The sequence below is a fragment of the Echeneis naucrates genome, chromosome 15 (assembly GCF_900963305.1).
Source record: "Echeneis naucrates chromosome 15, fEcheNa1.1, whole genome shotgun sequence".
NCBI classification, from domain to species: domain Eukaryota; kingdom Metazoa; phylum Chordata; class Actinopteri; order Carangiformes; family Echeneidae; genus Echeneis; species Echeneis naucrates.
The window spans coordinates 12,376,453-12,397,545 of record NC_042525.1 but is presented as its reverse complement, the minus strand read 5'-3'; the positions used below and the strand labels follow the sequence as shown (position 1 = coordinate 12,397,545).

At 42.7% G+C, this 21,093-nt stretch overlaps 1 protein-coding gene across 1 annotated transcript in view; it reads right to left on the bottom strand.

The window, feature by feature from the left end:
* Nucleotides 1–6,477: 6,477 nt before the first annotated feature.
* bicc1a (BicC family RNA binding protein 1a) overlaps nucleotides 6,478–21,093 on the bottom strand; it is a 48,048-nt gene continuing 33,432 nt past the window's right edge. The window contains exons 8-21 of the mRNA XM_029521600.1: nucleotides 20,733–20,984; nucleotides 19,137–19,268; nucleotides 16,658–16,862; nucleotides 14,976–15,137; nucleotides 14,509–14,696; nucleotides 14,284–14,425; nucleotides 12,508–12,661; nucleotides 11,906–12,065; nucleotides 11,783–11,822; nucleotides 11,217–11,371; nucleotides 10,889–11,045; nucleotides 10,343–10,506; nucleotides 10,101–10,200; nucleotides 6,478–8,792 (exon numbers count right to left, since the gene is read on the bottom strand). Of these exons, the coding sequence (XP_029377460.1) occupies nucleotides 8,665–8,792; nucleotides 10,101–10,200; nucleotides 10,343–10,506; nucleotides 10,889–11,045; nucleotides 11,217–11,371; nucleotides 11,783–11,822; nucleotides 11,906–12,065; nucleotides 12,508–12,661; nucleotides 14,284–14,425; nucleotides 14,509–14,696; nucleotides 14,976–15,137; nucleotides 16,658–16,862; nucleotides 19,137–19,268; nucleotides 20,733–20,984 (2,139 nt within the window). The 3' untranslated portion in view covers nucleotides 6,478–8,664. The remainder of the gene's footprint in view (nucleotides 8,793–10,100; nucleotides 10,201–10,342; nucleotides 10,507–10,888; nucleotides 11,046–11,216; nucleotides 11,372–11,782; nucleotides 11,823–11,905; nucleotides 12,066–12,507; nucleotides 12,662–14,283; nucleotides 14,426–14,508; nucleotides 14,697–14,975; nucleotides 15,138–16,657; nucleotides 16,863–19,136; nucleotides 19,269–20,732; nucleotides 20,985–21,093) is intronic.

The window sequence follows — 21,093 nt, the reverse complement described above, 5'->3', positions numbered from 1 at the left end:
TCCGTCGCTCCTCTCTGGCTGCTGGCTGCTGGCTGGTGCGGCGGGTGGCGCGTCAGCGGAATCGTCACGGCCGCGAACCGCAGCACGAACCGCAGCACGAACCGCCACAGTTCGGCTCTACGGCGTCAAGCATGGCGGCTTCTGCTGCTCGACCTCGGAGGGTTTACTTCATCTCAAGTCATGCGCTCCTCGTGCATTCAGAGCCACAAGTGCACGTGTGTGTGCTGTGTTTTGTGTTTTTCCGCCGCGGGACAGCTGAACATGAATAGTTTAGAGGATTAGTGATTCTCTTCAGAGACGTTCCGCAAATTCAATGGCTCCTTATGTAACCAGATTAACACAGTGTTCCCCCTTCAGTTTAAGTCTCCCTGCAGAGCATAATCACACACACACACTTACTTCATCCCTGCTCCACGTTCAACGTCACCCCGTGAAGGGTCTCACATGTCCTTATTTGGTGAGGTGGGGCCCAGTGTGGCAGGAGCCCAGGTGCATGTGGAGCACAGAGTAATGGGCTGGGGGATGACTCTGACTTAATGTGGCACATAATAAATGATCAGCAGCCCCTCTCACACACCATCTTTCTTGTTTGGTCGACATAATGGCACACAATGAAATGCAGAAGCCTGGAAGCCATACCTAATAATGTTGTGTGTGTGTGTGTGTGTTATCTCCCTATAGAACTGCTACACCCTCTTTATCAGTGGCCCACAGAGTTGCGACAGTCATGGCATAAAAGGTCAAGTGTTCGGGTAAACTGTGGCTTAACACACCCTGACGGCTGCCGGCGCCTCTCATGACTTGGCTTCTCAGAAGTAAATTCTGATCATCATGGAGTCGTTTGAATCTTTATATGTCATACAGCAGTGCCATCTCCTCTTCACTCACCGCAGCGGGAGCATCGGAGTGAGGCGGTGTCACTTTCTGTTTGTTTTTTGTCTCTCAGTGTTATACAAGGCGTCCTGCGGAGAGGCAACAGAGTGTTTATCTATTTGGTGGTCAGCGGATTTCGCAGCTGCACCCATGGGACCCCCTGAGTCATGCTATCCCTAACAGCAGAGGCTAGAGTGCCACAGTATAGTCTACTCTGAATCACGAATTATAGCAGGGAAGCCGCCCGAACTCATCTCTGACACAATATCAGCCTCGCCTCTGAATGTGGAACAGAGGAGGAGGTAGTGCATGAGTGGAAGGGCATCATGTTATCTGCCTATGATATGGATGAGACAGCCCGGTTGGTGAGCATTTCTGCTCACATTGCAGGATTAGAAAAGGGGGATTGTGGCAGGCAGGCAAATTAAAATCCTAGTGAGCTCATAATCACCGCGGCATTCAGATTCAGTGCGCAACGTATTTAAAAGCAGCACTGAAGGCCTGAATGCATTTCATGCTTAGATTTCACCAGCTAACGCTGCATCTGGCCCAAATTTCCTGCCTGGCAAATACAAGTCATTAAAAGTGAAGGTCAGCATGCTGATCACTCTCTGTAAACACAGGGCCATCTGTGTCTGAGCACAGGAGGCTGTTTAACTATCAACAGAGGAAATGATCTCTGATTGTTTTAGTATGAATTAGAGGAAGGTTACAGGCAGCATTATGCTTTTCTACGTTAATCTCTTTGATTCCCCAGCATCAGACTCATCAAAAGTCTACAAGTCTATAACATACATGAACAACAGAATCAAGAAGTCAGCTGATCGCCCAAAGCACAGAAAATTTACAAGCTTATTGTTATGGAGGTCATCATGTTTCTCTTTGTCATCCTCCCATTTCCATTTCTGCACAGTGTCCGGAGGGGGAGGAAGGGGAAGACGAGGCTGACCAAATCTGGAGGGTTCTTTCTCATCCCACCTCCATCCGTCCTCCTCAGCATCTCCCATTTCTCCATCCAGCCGTATCGCCTCCAGCAAGAGTCAACCTGTGTTAGTGTCAGTGTTTCCAGTAAAGCTGCAGGAGGAGGAGGAAAAGCGACACTGTGCCCCCCCACAACACACACCCAGCCAAGTTCACCCACTTCGTCTTTCTTCACCTGCTTCCTGCCTCTTTTCCTCCTCACCTCTTCCACCCTTTCTTTACCTATTCAGTCACTCCTATCATCCTGGCACCTTTCTGAATTCTCTCTTTTGTCAGCTTAGACCTCTGAAGTGTCAGCGTGCGTGTGTGTGTGTGCATGTCAGTGTTCTCTGTATTGGCAGTCCACACTGATTTGCTCACTCTGCTGTGTTTAGAGCTCAGAGACCACGTGAGCATGGTGACAGATGGAGAAATGGCAGGAGGAGAGGTGTATTGGCCGTCGGGCAAAGCAGGCCAAAGAGGTTTGATAGTTAGAGGAAGCTGTATTTTTATACAGGCTGAACCAAATTCAGATATCACTCTCATTATATTTACTGAGCCTTCCTCCATGTCTCACACACCCTGCAGTCACTACACATCATGTCTCAGCCAAGAGGTCAGCTATTAGCTGATATGGAGGCCGCAGCCTTTTACATTAGCAGAAAACATCAACTCTCCAGTGTCCTGTGTGTGTGTGTGTGTGATGCTGCGTGGCATAGACACATTTCTCTGCGGGCAGCAAATGAAGCATGTCATTGATTTGCAGAGTGCTTCACCTTAGATCCACTCCAGTTTGAATGATAAAGGCCATGGCTGTCTCTGAGTCTCCAAAATGAAATCTCAATTCATCCGCACGTATCAAGCATTGGATGACTTCAGCGTCCACCCTGTTGTTCCGGTAAAACCTGACGATAAATCAAATACAGCGTCTGTCAACATTGAACAGCAAACCCAGATCAGACTGACTAATTAGAAGCATATAAAAAAACTGGTTAAACTGATGAACAGCCGAGGAGAAGCTGTTAGAAGGGGGGCGAGAAGGGGCACAGTAATATCACATTTTGGGAATTTTTGCCATTTTGTTGATTGGTCATGAGATAGCAGAAGCTTAACCTTCGTACAATTGCACCTTGTTTTCCCATGTTTTTCAGAAATATTACAAAATGGAGAATGAAGAATCTCATACCTCATTGTGGATTTTGTTTTTGGGACATCCCCCACCGAGTCCAGACAGGGCGGGATGGCTGAGACCTGGAATAACACATGCAGCCTGGCTACTTGGAGGGAATGGATTTAATACCTTAACCAAGAGAAAGCTTAACAAAAGAGAGAGTTCAGTCACGAGGACAACTTTTCATATCTTTACTGAGTATACTCAGGGTTTCACCAACATTTTCCTTCCTGAGAAAGTATGCTTTTAAGGTTGAAAGACAGGTCCAAAAATTTCAAGTGATTGAACTCATGCTGAACTGAGAAAATGCAAATGAAAGCAATTCAAAGCCTCTCCGTGTACATTCAGTCTTAAGGTGTTCAAACTCAGTCTCACACCGAAAGCATGTTATACTTGGCACAGAGCTGCAGCAGAAACAGTAGGAACATTCTCTGTCTTACTGAGATTAGTGTTGCTTTGTCCCAGAAAAAGACTGAGATGGGTAGACAGACAGAATCTGCCACGCTTGGTGACAGCGGCCAACGTGAGCATATTTGTCATTGGGTAAGAGCCAGTCATCATGTGGCAGCAACCAAATCACAGCTTCTCTCATTTACACCTTTCCCGCAGGGCCAGGCTGCCCATGAGGACAATGTGCGATGCTGGTCTTCAGGTTGGGAGGTCTCCGGGCTGCTGAATGGTTAGCGATAAAAACGCTGTCGCCTCTTTTCTCTGCAGTTTGCACAGCTTTTCGCTCGCTCTCTGTCACAATTGGGCATGAAATGGAAATTAGTCATGCAGGCCACTGAGGATGACTGCCAGCTGTGTCACTTATAACTGCCCTAAGTGAGACAAAGGGAGACGGGAGATTTGTGATTTCTCAAAAACAAGTATGCTGGATGGTTTGAGAGGCAGATGTTACATACGTGCGTTCCCGAGGAGGACAGCTTTATTCTAATTAAGACAAAAGGGGCATTTTAAGTTCCTGTTACTCTGATCTATTGTATTGTATGAAGAACTCTCTGCTGAGGCCATAATGAATGTTTTCTTAACACCCTTCCTACACATTACCCCCAAACGCTTCAGGATGACATACCAGTATTTACAGGCCATTCAGCACTCTGGTGTTATGTAAACATGAAGGCGTTTTGTGATCTTCCCTTCGCAAAAGCTCCTGTGGAAAATAATGACAGAGGGGGAGAAAGTGAGTGAGTCACAAGCTGCCACTGAACATAACTGTTCGGTGGCACCACCTGTTTCTGGCAGGCGCTCTTTGCCTTGGATGAGTCTCTCTCTCTTTCTCTCTCCGTGGCATCTGAGCATTCATCTGCTGCCATGACCGCAGCGGCCTGTGGATGTGGTTGGGAACAGTTGGTATGAGAGAAACCCACCTTTCTTAGCTCAGCTTAGGTACATTCATTCAGACATACGCACAAAGGCACAAACCCAGTTTCTTCAAAAGTCTCTGCATTCCAAATCCTGATGTCTGATGTGACTGAACAGGAAAACAGGTGACTTCTGTTCATGTAGTTCTTACAACTACAGTTTTTTCCCCCCGTCACAGCCTTCATTCACTTCTCATTTTTTTTATGACAATTTCTTTTAGTTCTGCAAATAAGCCTTTCTTTAATGTAGGCCATTTAATCATGTGCACACATGTGGTGATATGTTGCTGAGTAACCAGTGTCCTGCTTTCTTTTTTTTAAAGCTACAAAGGTGAATTATTGAAAGCTCCAACACTGCCCCCTTGAGGATTTCCAGTAAAATCGCCTGAGTTTTTGTAAATCAAGGGGACAGCGTTTAGTGGCAAAACATTGTCAGTCGGCCTCTTTCTTTCATTTTCTGAGCTGCTTATATTGAATAATAGTAACTGCCCTGGCTTAATATAAATGTGCTTTGTGATCATGACCTCACTTGGGCAAATGACTTTAAAAAAAAATCTGAACGGAACAGAAGTATGCTTTTTTTTTTTTTTTTTGAACTTACAGTTGTAAATCTTTGATGATCCAGCAACCAGGTGGGCAGGACAGATGGGAGGTCATTTAAGAAGCCCAGCCTTAAAATGAATTTGTTCTCATGCATTACACCATATATTGTCTCTGCTAGTTGCAGCAGATTCATTTGGCTGGATTAAGCAGATCCTGACTGTGAGGATTAGGCTTCATGTAGGCTCGCATGGCCTTGGACTGGCTTGTTTCTCAACCTGGTCTTTAAACAGAGAAACAAAGCGCACAACCAGACAAAAAGCTCTTTTTTTTTTTTGTAATACATCTATGTTGATGTTCCAGTTTCAGTGCATCTGCCCTTGTGTGCAGCAGTTTTCCTGCACTAAGCTTTCCTGAAAGCTTAGTGCCGTTACCTCCTTTCCAATCTAACAGTGCAGTATGGTGAAATGCACTGATACCTTATCAGTCATAACACTCCTGTGATATGGAAAACAAAACAGTTTTTTTTTTGCTTACATTTATTAACATCATAGTATCATTTGAATGTTTAAACAAACTTTTCTTTTTCGCCTGCTTGAAAATTTCTCCAAAAAGTCTTTTGTTTATGTCTGTACTACAATACAGTTAGAATAACAATAGCATCAACAGTGAACAGAGCTTTGGCCACATGGCAATGTTTATACACAAATTCTTCTCTGGAACCGTGTGCAGAATTGTACCTCACACAAAACAATGGTTGTATAAAATGAAAACGTTGTACAAAAGTTATGTAATACATCATTTCCTTAGTGGTTTACATTTATTATAAATGTACCATTTGATTGCAGTACAAAGACTCCTTCAAATAAATCCCTTTGGGAACAACAATATGACTAACACAACAAATCAGACATAATTGTGAAACCATTCTAGGGCTAAGGGCAAAGACTAGAGAAGCTGGCAGTAAACTTTTTGACTTAATGAGTCCCTTCATTGATCTGCAATAAATCTGCAACAACATGCATCAGTTTTATTTCTTCAACAACATTCACTTGATGCGAAAAGAACCTCTGCCGCACCCGAACAAGTGAGGGATGAAAACAAATGTCTGCTAGGCAGGAACACGAGTCACAGCACTGGGAGAATCAGTGCTCAACAGTTTCAATGTAGTACCATGATGAGTGGGGGCGAAGTGGCCCCGGGTTTCTTCAAAAGGATAAAGAATTGTTTCCCTTTTTAATTCTTTGTTTTTTTAAACATTAATTTTTTTCTTCTTTGTTTTTCTGGCATTCTTGTTTGCCTACAGTCAATAGCAAAGAGGCAGAGAGGAGATGAGAGTAAAGGGTGCCTGACGAGCAACACAGGTCCCGCTAAGACATTTAAAAAAAAAAAAAAAAAAAAATTGCCTGGTTGGCGTCAGCAACCTTGTCAGAATATTATTTAGTCTAGTGTTATTAACTTGACAACCACGTTGAGAATGGCTCAAATCAGATGGGAAGGAGGGTGGAAAGTGGTTAATACGTAACAAACAATAAATCACCCAAGTGGGACTCATTGTGAATCGAGCAGGGGTGACAAATGACTTCTCTCTGAGATAACATGAGGACGTTTTTTTTTTTTTTTTTTAAATTGCAGTTACAGTTGTATAGATAAATGCATATGCACTTAACAGTGATAATTTCTCATAAGCATACTCTACATAGATTTTATACACTGTACTCTCATTTAGATTTGAAATTCTATAGTCCGAGTCTTTATAGTTGTATTGCAAATATAAACACATTTTCCCCAGAAGAAGAAAAAAAAAAAAAAAAATTAAAAATGCTAAACTAAATTGCACTTGATATGAAATACTCAGGACTTTGGAAGATGGGTTGGCCTGAAAGCTAAATCCTCAGACAAAATTTAAGAACATCACACAAAAAACCCCCAGAGTTATCCGAAGTTAATGAACTGATGGAAAGAGAAGTTTTCCTTTTCAAAACACATGACTGAACATAATACAGGAGCCCTGAACAAACATAAGCTTTCATGATAAACGCTGCTGCTGCTGCATGCACAATCCTGTTACTTCATTAAACACTGCTTAACCAGGGTTTCTGGATTGATACTCCAAAATTCCAGGTTTTTATTTGCTTTTATCTGAAATCTCGATCCATTTGATGACCGTGCTTCCTTATTTGTGTCTCGACAAAATGCTCATATGAAAATACCTTGGCTGTGAATATACTGGTTCTTTGTGCAATGCACCTCCTATCTGGAGAGCAAGCTCAGACCAAAATATTAGTGTTCTTAACAAAATACCTCTCTGCTGAAAAACTAAAGAAAAAAGTTATGTACATTGGCACTTTTCACTACAAATATACGGTCCTGCACTGTCACAAGATTTTTCTTTGCTCTAACATGGGACAACGAGTGAGCTGAAATCGCAAAAAAAAAAAACAAAACAAAACAAGTGTGCGTGGGGTGGAGTGGGGGCACAGCATACTGTAGCAACTCCTATTCTGGGTAAGAGGAGGAGGAGTGCATTCAGATTTTGGGCAAATGGTTGGGGCCACAGGGAGGCCAACACTAACAAATAACAGATGAGACAAAAGACCATGCACTATAAACAAACACAGGAGAGAAAACCACAGAAAGATGCCTGTTGACACAATCAGAGAGAGGCCTGTAAAGCTGAGCCGAACTGCCTCATGTCTCAGCTGCTGTCTAATGGCACTGCCAAGTCACGGCTCCACAGATTGATGGGCAGGGGAAAAAGTAAAAGGTACTAATAATCTATTAACAAAATCATAGGAGCTCATTCATGAACATATAAAAAATACATTTGTAAACTGATTACCGTTAAACATCCCACCCATTCCCCTAAAATGGTAATAAAAACATAATGCATAATGAGTACAAAATATTAGATTTTTTTTTGTTGTTTTGTTTTGTTTTGGCTAGAAATACAAAGATGGACATAGAGAGTGTGGTTGGACGCAAACATTGACCTCGGAGAAATGTCCACCAATCAAAAAAAAAAACAAACAAACAAACAAAAAAAAATAAGGCAGCCAAAGGTCAAAGGCCACAATGATACTTTCCTTTGGTAGATGTGTTGAACATTGATGAAGTCACCACTTTGGTGTGCTGACCCATTTTGCACTTGATTTGGTGGTTCCCTAATCTCACTGGCTAAGTGCTTACATTTGGTTTGGTATAAAATGCATTTGTGCTTTTTAGTCAATAAAAATGCATAGCTATCATAATTTCAGTCTAAGGAATTAGGCTCTCACAGGCAAAAGTCTAGTATTGTTAAAGTGCATGTCACTGATGCAACAGCATAATACAATGCAGGAAGCATCATTGTGTAAAATAATTGTACTAATCATTCTGCCTGTTTCCTTGAATATAAAGTGGAGAGAAATACTGGACAGTACCCTTCCTTCCGATCCCCAAAAACAACCTTCATATAAATGCTCCAGATAGACTGAATGGCTCTATCAGGAATGAACACTGAACATCATGTGTCTGAGTAATCCCTTTTTTGTGTGGGCACTTATGGTAAAACTATGGCTTCTTTTTTTTACATTTTTTTTTTTTATACATATACATTTATACTATATGGCAATAACATTCGGAACAGTTTTAATTCAGCTTAGGCTGAACAAAGTAAACAACCATTGAAACCTGGCATACTGAGGCGCAGGAAAAACACGGGAGGCTAGTCGCCATCATGGACGGTTCTGAGATGGGCTGGAGGTGCGGTGGGGTCTACCATCGCCCACTGACGCTGGCCATGTCTGCGTGAAACTGACGGGACAGACGTCCGCTTGCTCCCCCTTCCAGAAAGGAGGACCTGATGGGAGGCTCAAATAGCTTCCTCCGGTTCTTGTTTAGTTCTGCGGGGGAGGGGGGGGGGGGTACCATAAAACATCAGTGAACAAACCATGTAGTGAAATGAAAAAATAAATGCGACTCACAAAAACTATCTGTTCAGTAGCCGTGTCAAATGCCAGCGTGTCAGTGGGTGTCACAATATTCCTTTTTATCCTCCATTGATAAACAGCTAGAAGGAAGTAAGATTCTAAGCAGAATTGGTTTTCTTCAGATTGGCAAAAGTCTTTATCGTGTCCATTTGGTTTTACACATTAGCCTGAACAAAATGCTTACATGAAAATATCAGAAGCACACCCGGGCATCTCTGGCTTATTAATATGATAGCTGCATTCTGTGGCTGCCAGCATAAACCTTCAGTTGGATCACTGAAGACAGGCGGGCTGTTCCAATAGCTCTTTTACTGGAAAACCGGCAGGATGTTAAAACTTGGATTGCCTTGACTTGCATTTTATCTCTGTATTGAGAGGCAAAACCAGAGAAGGCCAAAAAGACAGACAAAGATATGCATGTTCTTCTTTTGGAGCCAGAGCATTCAGTAAAGATTAAAGTTGACCCGTATTTGACTGAAGTGTCATCCAAGGCTAGAATGGGTTTTGCTGCCTAACTCGTTATTTCCCCTCATTCCTCTCCCCATCAGCTCTGGCTCTGGTCTGAAGTTTGCTCATGATCCTCAATGCATGATTGAATTATGTAGACCAACAACTCCAGCTACAATCTGTAAAATCTGACAGCAGTAATGGAGTTTTACGTGCACAACAGGCATTTTAGATGCACGCAGAGTGTAGGGGAGGCAGCTGCAGTCACTGGAGAAAAACCAACATGCTCATTTGAGAGAAATGTACCGTAATCCCTTCACTTCTATTGGTGCAAATTACTGTGTGCTGTTTGTTTTCATATCGTTACCAGATAAATTAATTTGAACTGTATTGTCTTGGCCTTTTCTAACAGAGTCTCCGAATAAAAAGGGTTGCATAGAGCTTCTAAATTCTGTGTTTTGCCGTGGAAAAGTTGGCAGACACGTTTCGTCTGCAGCGCAGCTGGGCCCCAGTAAGCCTTGCTGCAGTGACAGACAAAACAGGAAACATTACTGAAACATATAAACCAATTTGTTTGCCCAGCTTTCACCAGGAGTGAGCTGGCAGCTCCTGCTGGCGTCAAAAAAATGGATAACGTCATAGCGGTTGCTTGTGGGTATCCCTTTGCCAGACCTGTATTATTTGTTTTCTTTGTCAAATCTGAATTTGTGGGACAGCTGAAGACACAGAAAGTCCAAGGCTAAGGGACAAAACGCAAAATAAATTTGAATGTACCAGAGATGGCAAGTAGCATTTTCCTGCGAGCTCCAAAGGTGGTGATGCCGAGTTCCTTCAGGTCCTGGTCGGTCAGGGTTAGGAAGGTCTGCAGGTCTATCTGGAGGCAACAACAAGTCAATTTAGCTTTTATATAGCTGTTATACATTCATCCAAATAGTTAATGCGACGATTTAGTCGAGCATAAAATCTGGAATGAGCATTGCCATCTCGAGCTTCTGTCTTTTCATACTGTAGACTACCTCTTGTTGCTGGAAGACATCTGTGTACTTCCCCAAGCCCAGCTTGCTGAAGAGCTCAGGCAGGTCTGAGCCTTTCAGAGACGAGCTCAGGCTGCAGCCGTTGCTGCCAGTTACGGAAGGGATGCAGTCCATGTAGTTGCTGCTGCTGAGGTAATGCTCTGCAGCTGTCCGTAGCAAGATTAAGACCCAAAAAAAACATAAGAGTTATATTTTAGAAACAAGTGAAATAGATTTCACATGTTTTTAGCAATCACAGATTTAAGGAGGGGGAAAAAATACAGTCGATTTGGCATCAAGTGAAATGTTTGTGAAAAAGTGAAAGATTTTATGTGCTAAGTTTTTCAAATGAGACCAACACAGATCCAGTTTTTATAGAGGAGTGTTAAATCTGCATAATGAGCAGCATCAATCAGATGAAAATCCAACTCTTAAACTTCCAATGAGTCACGGAATGAGCACACCGCCCAAATGAATCGGCGAGGAGAGGGAAATAATCAGCGTTTGTTTGTCCTTGTAGCAGAGACAATAGAAAAATATTACACTAACCAGATTTGTTCTGCTTCCTCTTGGGGCTGCTGACGGTGGAGGAAAACTCGCTGTGGCTGGGCAAGCCGTTACCATTCCTCTCTCGCCAGTTGTCCGAGTCACTGCCGTTCCCCACACCTTCCCGGCTGCTGGATCGAGACAGGGACAGTGGGGAACCCTGAGAACGACAGAAAGAGAGTTTGAATGACCACAATGTATCTCAATATAAGGACCCCCCCTCCCAAAAAAAAAAAAAAAAAAAATCTGAAATATCAATGGATAAAAAGGGTAAAGACAAGGCTGGGAAGACTCCCAGCCTTGTCTTTACCCTTTTTATATGAGGTCTCACCTCATATGTGGTGCTCATGCTGGGCTTGTATGAAACATGATTGGCTCTCCGCAGCTCCTTAATGGTCTCGGCCGGCATGGATTTCGAGAAGCCCAGGCCACTCCATGTGTTAGTAGGTGTCCGCACCTCAGTCACCACAGGCTTCTTTAACATAGCTGTATGAATACAGAGATTGAGTGATCCACACATTAACCTACAGAGCATTAACAACAACAAATAATATTAAATTGGAAACACCAAGAGGTAGAATGCATGAGTGATAGATGGAAAAAGGTCATTTCGAATTGAAAAGATGTCCATATCTCTAATATTCCATTAATTGGTTTGCATCTACTCAGCTACATGTTTAGCTCATCAGGAAATGCAAGTGAACACAGTGACATTATAATAAAGACTTCATTTGCAAAAGCTTACAAGTGAGAAACCTCTTTTCAGCAGCCAGAAAATAAATTGATCAATCCCACAAGATATTCGTAGATTATGTGTAAATCTGACTTCAAATGAAGTAAAGTGAAAGGAAACAGCCAGGCACCAGTAATGACACTGCAGACATGAAGTCACCTTACCTTTGGTTGCCAAAAGCTTTTTCTGTTCATAGTCAAATGCCTGAAAAGACAGCAGACATTTTCATTCCCGAATACCACCAAAATTATGCGTCGCGTGCGTGCCTGATGCACAAATGTGTGTACCTGCATGTTGGCGAAGGAGGCCTGTGGTGCCAGTCGAATTCTCTCCCTCTCATTTTGTTGCGCAGCCCTCTCAGCTGCCCGTTCACTTCCCGGTGCTCTCTTGTCCGCCACCGGACTGTCTGATGAGCTGGACTCAGCATCCGACAGAAGACAGTCAGAGCTGTTGGGATTATACAGTAGATACAGTTTTGTCAGCAAACAAGTCTAGCCAGTACAAGTACAGAGAAACAAAGCATCACATCTCCTTCTACAGTCTGTCTGTATAATTATGCTGTCCAGGGTGTGCCTGTGTATTTCCAGCCTACTTGGCAACTAATACCTAAACTAATCATTTCATGATGAGCCCAAATATCTACCTGTGTCACCTAAAATATAATAATCTAGTTTGGCCCAACTTTTCAAAATAAAATGTACATGGCTAAGTACGATTCCACTTAATGCAATTTCATCTCAGTGTTTCTGTTGCTATCCTCCCACTGCCCATGTCCGAAGGGATTAATAGAGGTCAGCCAAACTGGAACAGCCTGAGCTGTAAATGACCTCAGAAAGGATTGTGAACAGTAACAATATCGGCTGAAAATCATTTGCAGATTGAAACATACTGTAGATGTGAATTCTTGGTGCCCTGCAGGAGCTCCACAGCCTGCCGTTTCCCTGATGACGTCTTGCATGAAGCCAGCATTTGTTTCAGCTCGCTCCCGTTGGCTGAATGTGAGGGGCTCCTGGGCATGCCCACTTCCACAAATGTGTCAGAGCCTTAAAGGAAACAAACACAGACATTACTGAATCATACTTGATTACTCCATCGGTTCAAAAATGTGAACAGAAATACAGAAGTACAGCTGTCCTCTGTCTTCTTTGCAGAAAACACACAATATTATGACTGACTACACATTCTTTACCTTATTATTGTATGGATATATATTAATTTATTTATCATGTGAATGTGTCTAATTATGTCGGGTTTTTTTCTTTTCCTTTTCTTTGTGATATGAATGTAGTTCGCATGAAGCCCCTTTCTGGACCAGTAAAGCTCCAATCAAATTACATTTTTAATGCTAATGATAAAGACCTTAATTATACTCAGTGAGTACAAAGGAGAGTGTGTAACTTGGTTGGGATTCAGTAACGTCAGTACTGTAGGTGTGCATGCATTTAACTGTGACAAGTCTCTGATGGGATCCTGGATTAATTAAAATCAAAGCTGTAATTATAGTGTTTTGATCTGATAATCTGCTTTCACACTGACAGAAATCTGCTCTGTGTAAGAGGATGTGCATATCCCTGCGTATAATTAAGAATACCTGAATGTGCAATGGAAAATAATATGATGTCAGTCAATCCTAATGTCCCGTGTTTGAGCAATTCCCTCATTCCACAACACGGACTGGGTGAGCCAGTCCAAACACATTGTGGGACACAAGAGGAGCTAAGAGAGGGGAAGGAAACTCGACCAGGATGCGCTACATTTGGGGAGAGCCAGTTCAGAAAACAACAGGGAAAAATGAGATGCGTGAGAGAGAAGGGGGAAACCGCGAGTGGAAGACACAAAGGAAATGAGGGCCTTTCTGAACGGCTCGGAGACCGGTAGTTAATCTGTCTCTGCTACAACACTGTAAAAGTAGTCAGAAGTAGCATGAGGTACGAAGGACAGTATAGGCATAAGTTCATTCAAGGCGTTTTCCTCAAAGTGGGTTTAAGGGTTACATAAATCTCAAGTGGAAAAGTTTAAATTGGCTATTTATGCAAAGTCTGCAAGGCCAAGGTCCAGCAGCCCCAAAATGTCAACAGCTCAAAAACCTAGTCTCTCCAAGGTTACAATCGCACATAAATCCTCAAATTTTAAGTGAGTCACAGGAGAGCCTTCTATAAGATGACATTTAGATTTGACTTCTTAGCTTATTGAAAAGCTATATTTAATTCACAATCATTTCATCAAAAATACACATCAAAACAAAATCAAATTTCAATCATAAAAATGATCCAATAGCTGTAATATTTAACTACACATGCCGTGACTAGAAAAGATGGTGATTAGCAAAATAAGCTCTTGCCACTGTGTTGTGTGGGGCTGAAAAAGCTGTGTGGATAAATTGAAAACAGATGTGACTGGAGTTGTATCTTTCATAGATTACGTGGCTGCATGCAGGGACTTGTTTTACATGTTTTTCAGTGCACACCGTGTTCACAGCCATACGTTTTAACCTGAGTGTGAGACCTGATGTGCAACATGAGCAGATGACGCAGTTTTCATCAGTTTTCAAAAATTATACGAACCTAACAATCAAAAAAAAAAAGGAAATGGCATAACCAAAGCTAATGATCAAGGACGATTTCATGAAGGTGCCTGCAAGGGTGGTTGAGCTGATGAGTGATACCTTCATCTGGGCTGGACTTGCTTGACAGCGGTTCTGATGGACTGTGTCCACTGGCATCCTGAACCGAGTCACATGGGGCTGGACTCAAAACCGTCTCTGCAAGTGATGCAGTCGCTATCCTCCCATACACCGAGCCAGGATGCTGCACACGTAGGACGCATGAAATACAACATTTAATTTATGAAAATTTAAAGGGCACTTGATGCAACAGATGAAGGAGCCAACCTTGACATGTCCATTGAGAGTGCAAGGGCCCTTGGTGCAGTCAGGGACCCCGTTAGGCTGCGTGTCTATGGGGGCAAGGCCAGGTGGAGGGGACGGTGTGCTCTGTGTGTAACCCGGCACACCTGACAGCAGGATGCTACTCAAGGTGGCCTGGGTGGCAGGGTGCAGCATCAGTGGAGACGTAAAGCCTGAAGTAAAATAAGAAAAAAAAAAAAAAAAAAAAAAAAAAAAAATAGAATTACTAAAGAAATAGAACTTAAAAAAAACAACAAAAAAAAAAAAACAACCTAAAAAAAAGTTTTGCAAACTTGTCTGCCCATACATCAGCCATGAGGAGCTCAGGAGGACAAAAACTGACATTGTGTGGGATTTAAATTATGTACAGTGTAATCTCTCTGCATATCACAATAGATTAAAAAGCAATTATTCTAATTTGAAATATGAAAAATCCAATAGCATATACAGACCTTGGGTGCTTGTGAGTGAACTAGGCCACAGGGAGGGCGAGGGTGTGGGCGTGCTGGGGCTCTGGGTCTGCAGGGGGCTCGTGGAGGAGTTTAAACTATTGAGGACAGCGTTCGGGGCAGCGGAGTTGGTGAGAGAGTGGGGTGCTGTTGCACCCAGAAAACCTGAGGAACAAGAAAAGGAAAGCGAGAACAGGAGATGGATAAATCAGCGGTGGTCCTGTCAAAGCACTGAGGCATTTCCCATGATAATCACGTTACCCTCAGGCCCCTCAGAAAATAATCTTGGTCTTCCAGCTATTTAACTGGAATTCCATCAAGCTCCCATAAACCAGGCAGCAAATGAGAGGAAGAATTTCCTAAATTTCTACAAGGTCATGGATGCAAAAAGTACATATCTGGTACCTCCTCATACCCATCTAAACCATGTTATTGAAAGCACCAATAATGTGGTGCTCGGTGCCTTTACCCAAACACAGTGTATGAAAACAAAAAGAAGCAGGTCTGTGGCTTTAAAAAGGGGCTAGTTTGGCTCCAGGAATAAGGCCAGGGATCCTACTGGCACACTGGCCTGTAATCTTCGGAAGAGAAGCATGTAGCAATTACTAAAGGCCAGGATGTGGCCGTCCACAGCCTCACCACCCCCCCAGGCCCCCGAGTTTAAACCAAGCAGCAAGAAACCATTTGTACTGTAGTGAAATATCATGGCACATTGTTTTTAATATTTGATGGTCCTATTTAAATTGGTGGGGACACGTGGTAAAAAAAAAAAAAAGAAATGTTTAAAAAAATATGTCTAGTTCGTACATATATTAGAATGAGAAAGAAACGAAAAGATGCAAGAAAATCGCTAGATTTCTCCACAATGAAAATCAAAGTTCAAAGAATTAGCAATACAAATCAGAAAAAAATACAGCATTTATATTCAGGCACTTTAATATGGACACTGTGATAGATCTGTTGCCAGAAATAGTGCTCACAGTCAGGGGCAGCTTCCTGTCAGCTTATTCTTTTATGTGCTTTTCCTTCCGTCTTTGATGCATTACCCATGTCCTCATTTTCCTGTTTTCAGACAGGGCCAATAACGGCATCATATGAAAGCAAAAGACAGATAAATGGGGATAAATATATTTATTCTAATACTACATTCACTAAAATCTATGCAACATCAGCCTCGGAGACAGAAATAAACATAAATAAAGGCACATCAGCTCCAAGCTAAACTGCCTTCATGTTGAGGTCAGAGCTGGAGACAAACAAACTCCAACGTGATGACGGTTCATCATGCAGTGATTCATAAGCACTGAAACTAGTCTACCTAAATATGTTTTGAGGTTTTTTTTTCTGATGGTTGACTGATCAAAGATTTGCGCACGTAAGACTCACTTCCCAGAATGAAATTAATGAGAAACGGCTCCTACAGGAAGAGCATAAAGATGTTGGTCTCATGACTCACAGGCTGTAATATATGTGGATGAAAGTATATTTGTATGTTATATTATATTTATCCAGGTGATAGGAGGCATAAAGAACATCTGGATGGGGAGCTAAGGCGCGCCAGATTTTGTAGCGAGCGACTGGTACGGATGTGAACAACACTGATATGAGGGCGCTGAATCAAAGTGTACCACCTGAACTTTCCTCACTAATCAACTTTCTTAACAAGTCACAGACAGCGTCATTACCCAGATTGCTCAGCCCCAGTCCAGCTGAGGCCAGGATGTCCAGGCCAACGGGGCAGATGAGGGACGGGGACGGGCCGTTGGTGGTGGGATTCAACACCACGGATGGTGAGGAGGACGACACCCCGTTGCTCTCCAGACCCAAGAGGAATTTTCGGGCTTCGTACATGTTTACTGCATTCCTCTCCACACTCTTGACTATCACAGACTGAGAGACATAAGGTGGGGGGGGGGGGGTGAACAGGTGATGAGAAACTAGGAAAAGACCAGGTGAGTTGGACAAGGAAGTCAGAGGAACATGGGATGGACGGGAGGCCATACTGAATGGGTGAGGGGGTGTCGGATGAAAAGAGAAAAAAGAGGAAAGGAAGGGAGGAAGCAAGAAATAGATAGAGCAGGGAATGCTGGCACCAGAGAGAGGGAGTGAAAGGGAGGATGGGGGGGCGCGATTGTAAAGGGGAGGAAGGAAGAGGGAATTAAGTGAAGATTAGAAGGATAAACATTCGGGCAGCGTGGGAGAGAGGAGACATTGACGCAAAGTTTCAGAGAAAGATTTTTTTTTTTTTAAATCTATGGTCTAAAATAAATATCTAGGTCCCAGATATGACTGATGAGACTATGAGGTAATAGTAGTTACTCAGCGACTACTACAATACGAAACACTATTTCGACATCAAAGAATTAAAAACAGAAAACATTTAGTCAGTGAACAAATCTACTTTGACACTTCCAACATCACCAGAAACTCTACACATCATAATCATCATCATATATCAAAGAACATGGACTGTTAATCACGTCCTGGCTCTTCGTGTCAGCCAGCGCTGAGCTTTGGAAAAATGGATTCCAATCACGATGAATCTCTTTGACACACACCGTCCTTTACGGCAGCACAGAAGGTATGGAATGCCTTTGGACGGGCCTGTTGGATTACTGCTGTCACCTCGTTAAAACGTTTCAGTGAAGGCTTTTTAGAAGTATCTGGGCTGGGTCAGTGTTTACACTGGCACCTACACACCGGTCCCCGCAGGCCTGTCTGGTTTGGGCACTGAGCCCTGGCACAGGGCTGGATGTGGGCACCTCGAGGAGAATATTATGTGTTGTAGAACAGTAGCGCATGAATAACATTAGAGGTTGGCTTTGAATGCAACACAGGTGCATCAAAGTTACGGTAAGAGGTAACACATTTATTGAAATGCAAACTAGAGTATCTTCAAACTTACTACCTAATTTACTAAGAACACATTGAAATCAAGCCAGCTGTTTTTGGTGGAATTGCTCAGTCACAAGGAAAATATTTACTTTTCATGTCTGTCAGGGGAAATGTGCATGGCAAGGAGAAAGGAGATTGTGATTACTCCCTTTGTGGCAGATGTGTATTTGCCAATTCGCTGTGTTGGTATGGCATGATTTCCCTCAGCAGAGGGTTTTCCTTCAAAACGGTGGTGATGGTGATGACATGCCAATCTAGAATTTATTTCAATGTCATGCTGTGACATTTGATGGGGAAGAAAATTTGCAAATGGAACAGTGGCTTATTTGTTTCTTTGTCGTCTTATTTTCTCTCTGCTTGAGCCAGCGTCAGCAACGTTTCTGTCAGCATAAAATTGAGGACACCTTTTTTTCTAAACCTCCAGGTTTGCTCCAAATTTTCTTTAGTAGGAGTTATTCATTTCTTAAATCTTCTCTTTTCAAGAAGATTTAGCTTTATAGGCCAGCACCTATATACAAATAATCCTAAATATGACTCCATACATGCAGCTCAAGTGACTAATTAGATATTTAAGGATTTTTATTATTATTATTTTTTTTTTACTTATGGAGTCTCTAGTCAATCCAGCAGCTCTCAGAGGCTTTACATAGACAGAGCTAAATGTCTACGTCTTCATGCTAACATCCTCACAAAGACAATGCTACACTGATGATGCATACATTTGCTATATGCCACAACACATAAGGAACAAATGACATTTGAAGCAATCAAAATCTCGGTCTGTGTTTTTCATAAACTGTTTTTGTGTATTTCAAAAGTCCATCTGGAAACAGACTTTGTAAATCAGCTAAGGCTCTAAATGCCCTGTAATGAGGAAGCAGTGTTGTTCTTGTCACTATAGAAATAAACATGTGATATGTATTTATTATACAAACTTTGATATTGAACTGATGATAAAAATCAGGGGATCACCGGTCTTATGTTGCATGCCTGCACCAAACTGCCATCTGATCTCTGGCTCTGGACCAGGACCACAGATCAGAACATCATGTTGGCCCTGGAGGGAAACTCGGAAGAACACTGGATTCATAATGATTCATGCTCTGGACACAACAAATGTGTGTACAAAATATTTTAGCGTAATTTAATAGCTGAGATATTTCTCTCTGGACAGACTGATATTACCGTCCCTGGAGTCCTGCTGCTAGCACAGCTTGCAATCCACTAAAACTTTCCATGCTGTGCGTGAGTGCAAGTCTGGTGTCATACCTTGCTGGGTTGTTTTGGCTTTGGTTTGATACTGATGAAGACATCCAGCTGCTCCATCAGTGCCGTAATACACTGTGGCTCCACCTCAATGTCCTCTTTAATGTCAAACATTAATACCAGAGGCAAGCAGCCCTGTGGAGAAAGCACACAAATTAAAAAGCGCATCAACAAAAATACGTTTTCTGAGGTCAGCCTCAGACTAAGTTTTTATATCACAGGCCACATCTCATACTGGTAGTACATTTTCTTTTATATTTCACCATTTGCAGACCTGCATGTTGGCCATACCAATAAATACAAGATTCACTGCTAGATTTATCCCACACAAGGCTTGGGAAATTCCGCCAAGAGCAATCTGTTTTGCATGATCTCCACCACAAGCGCCACAGACATCTATATTTTGGGCAGAGAGCTGGACAGCACTCCTATTGTGAGTGGGTGTAATTAGCAGCATAGTATAGGACCAGGCTGGGTCTGACAGGGCTTCACATTGGAGCTGTAATCTACAGTCTGGCTGGAAGAGGCCAAATCACACAGTACACACTACTGCGGGGAATATGGCTTCGACTTTCGCAGCGACTCCACTACGCTCTCAACATCCTCTCCCTTCCCTGACTTTCTGTTTCCCCTCTGCCCTCTAAATCCTCTGTAGTGAATCAATAGTTGCTTTTTCCCCCTCCCTTTCAGACCGACAGTGAGAGGATCCTTCTTGTGTGTCCCAATTCCAGACTAAGAGAGAGAGTCATGTTTAGTCACTGCAACAACTTTGGCATTTGGGAAATGTCTTTGGGGCCAAACGGGAGACCGCAGACAAAGAGAAAGCAGCTCTGACAGAATTACTGCCCCACATTATGGATCTCCAAAAAGAAAAAGCCAAAGCTGTTTATGGCCAAGAGGTCTTACAGGCACCAGCTCAGCAGAAGCTTCAGGGCAACAGTAATTAAACAGCCATCGCTTTTGCACATTTTTGAAACAGACTTCTGATTATATTCAAGAGAAATTTAGATGAGTGTGGCCTCAGTGGTCAGAGGCAACAAGACAAGAATGACCACATAACATTTTAAACCAAGAGAAATTTAAATAGGGGCTCTTCCTCCTGGTCCAAAACACTAATGCTAATGTGCTGATCTCTGAATTACTGACAGGGCTTAAATTCCCATCCACCAAAATGTACTGTAGATACAAGCCAAATCCTTAGCATCAATAAGGATAATCTGCATGCAGAAAGCAATTTAGAGCTCAGGCCAAGCTGATGCAAATCTGTGTCTATATCAAATGCAGGTATGTGGCAGCTATAAATCATGCAGGCCAACCTTGAGGTGGCGACAGATTGTTGTTTTAACGGACCTGGACATTTCAGCAGTTTGAGCAGCCCCAAGGCTATTCGAAACCCCAAAGGCAATCATGGTTTCTCCTTGAATTCAAAACTCATCTCACAACACATACCATGATGATGTTAATGGAACAGTGACACCCATTATAGCTACCGCACAGCATTTGGAATCTGTATAAAGAACGAATACTCTAAAAACAAACCTTAGAAGCCTCAGGCAATTCTTTTTCCAACAGACAATAAACAAAACACAAAGTACACACCATGAGGTACTGCCGCGCCAGGCACACTGACTCAATGGTGCCCTGAATGTAGACTGTGGATTTCTTCTGGGGGCTGTTGAGATCAGGGAAGTGGATCTGGGCACCTGTCCTCTGGGTGATGTGTTTGATGTTGCTGCCATTGCGGCCCTTCATGAAGAGGTGGTGCTGGGGCGCAATGTCCAGGTGGGTGGTGACTGAGATGGTGCTTGCCAGGCTTCCAGCCAGGTGCTCCAACAACAGAGCAGTACCCCTCTGAGGAAACAAGGACGACAAATTACAATGAAAGAAAATATCTGACGATTATTTATCATTACACGTCATGGGTCATGGTGCTGCACACAACAGCAATTGTTAGACCCCC